We start from the raw sequence: 1858 nt of genomic DNA, 5'->3' as shown, positions 1-1858 counted from the left end.
AAAAAAAAAAAAAGAAAAAGCAAGAGAGAAAATGCAAGGGCGGGCAGGTCGGGAGCGCCTCGCTCGGAGTGAAGGAAGAGGGGAAAAAAAATAGCCCTTGTGTATTTTTACATCTTTTCCTCATTAGGGGCGGCGCAGGTTGCAGCCCGTTCCCAGGCGCTTCTCTCCGTTAATGTTTTAATTTTCATTAGCGTTTCCATCACAAGGAAGAGAAGGTGAAAAGACTGAAGGCGAAACCCGTATTCCGAAGGGAGAAAGAGGGAGAGAGAAAAAACCCCGATCTGTCCGGCTTGGACAGAAATTATCGTTCTCTGCCTTCCCTGCTTTTGTGCGAAAGGCTCAGAAGTTTCCCTACGAACCGAAATCGAAAGCAGCTGCGAATATTTCAGCCTCTTCCTCCCCATTTTTTCCCTCTTCCTACCCCCTGCTCGGGGGGTGCCGCGGTGGGGACTTACCCTAACCCTGGCTTCGGTGAGGTTGGTCCAGACGGCGATCTCCTCCCGGGTGGACATGTCCGGGTACCGGTTCCTTTGGAAGGTGGCCTCCAGCTCCTGCAGCTGCTGGCTGGTGAAGTGAGTCCTCTGCCGCCTCTGCCTCTTCTTTTTGGAGGGGTCTTCGGGCCCCGCATCCTCGTTCTTGCCCTGCTGGCTCTTCTCTTTCTCTGTAAGGGGGGGAAACAACGGGAAAACAAACAAACACCAAAAAAAAAAAAAAAAAAAACCCAACCAAAAAAAAAAGACCCAACAAAACAACAACGAGGCGGAAAAGGGGAGCGACTCAGCCTCCCAAACCTCTTCTCGCAGCGGACGGGTTGTCCCCGGAGCCGCCGCATCCCCGCCGGTTGCCCCCCAACGCGGGGTTAACGATTAACCCGCCGCCGCGGCCCCTCCGCACCCCGCGGACGGGCTCCTCCCGGAGGGTCGAGGGAGCGGGACGGAGCCGGTTCTCCCCCCGGTCTCTACGCGATTTTTTCCGCCCCTGTCCGTAGCCGCACCGTCCTCCCCTCCGCACCCCCGCAAGCCCAATTATCCGGCTGTCCCTCCCCGCGTTACTCCCGCGCGTACCGCACCGCGCTCTGCCTCTATCCCAATTATTCTCCCGGCTGTCGCCGCACCCTTCTCCTCGGAGGAATAACCCGCCTTATTCCTCCGTCTTACACCCCTATTTCTCTATCCGTCCCCGCGCCATCCGCCGCCTATACATCCGCGCCGCTACGCGGGTCCGCGGATCCCTGTAACTCGCCGCACGGTTCTCCCACCGCCGGACGGTCCTCACGACACGTCCGTCAGCCTTCAAAACGCCGGCACACGGGACGCCCCACGCGAAAAATAAACCCCCCACCACCCCCCACGACGCGGGTCCGGGCAGAGAGGCGGCGGCGCAGTGCGGGGCTACCGGGGACTACCGGGGTAGGGTGGCGGGGGATCGCCCGGCCGTCGGGGGGGGGAAATAAAGGGGTAGGGGGTGAGGAGGGGGGGTTCCCCTGTGCCGTTTTCTCCCCCTCTTACCTGCGGCCTCGGGGCTGGAGGTGTCGGAGATGGTGTGCACCTCCAGCCGGTGCTTGGCGGACTCCAGGGAGGACCTCGCCTGCCCCGGCGCCAGCGCCGTCGCCATGGCCAGCGCGGGCTGGTGGTGGTGGTGGTGGTGGTGGCAAGATGATGATGATGAAGAGGAGGAGGAAGAGGAGGAGGATGGTGAGGAGGAAGACCTTGATGTAGTGCTGATGGAGAATGAGGATTCTGCTGCCAAGCAGGTACGCTATGGAAAAGAAGGAATGACCTATCTGAGAATCTGTTGTGGGATCCTGAGACTTAGTTGGTCTTGGCTGGTTGAGCTCAGGGCTTAAAGCATCAAGTCA

General features: G+C 59.5%; 1 protein-coding gene across 1 annotated transcript in view; it reads right to left on the bottom strand.

The window, feature by feature from the left end:
• The window catches only part of PITX2 (paired-like homeodomain 2), a 16953-nt gene that overhangs the window by 2509 nt on the left and 12586 nt on the right, over nucleotides 1–1858 (bottom strand). The window contains exon 3 of the mRNA XM_014955582.1: nucleotides 456–661. Coding sequence (XP_014811068.1) covers nucleotides 456–661 — 206 coding nt within the window. The remainder of the gene's footprint in view (nucleotides 1–455; nucleotides 662–1858) is intronic.

This window comes from Calidris pugnax, unplaced genomic scaffold (assembly GCF_001431845.1).
Source record: "Calidris pugnax isolate Ruff unplaced genomic scaffold, ASM143184v1 scaffold271, whole genome shotgun sequence".
NCBI classification, from domain to species: Eukaryota; Metazoa; Chordata; class Aves; order Charadriiformes; family Scolopacidae; genus Calidris; species Calidris pugnax.
Note: the sequence above shows the minus strand (reverse complement) of the source record. Positions and strands in the feature narration are given on the sequence as shown.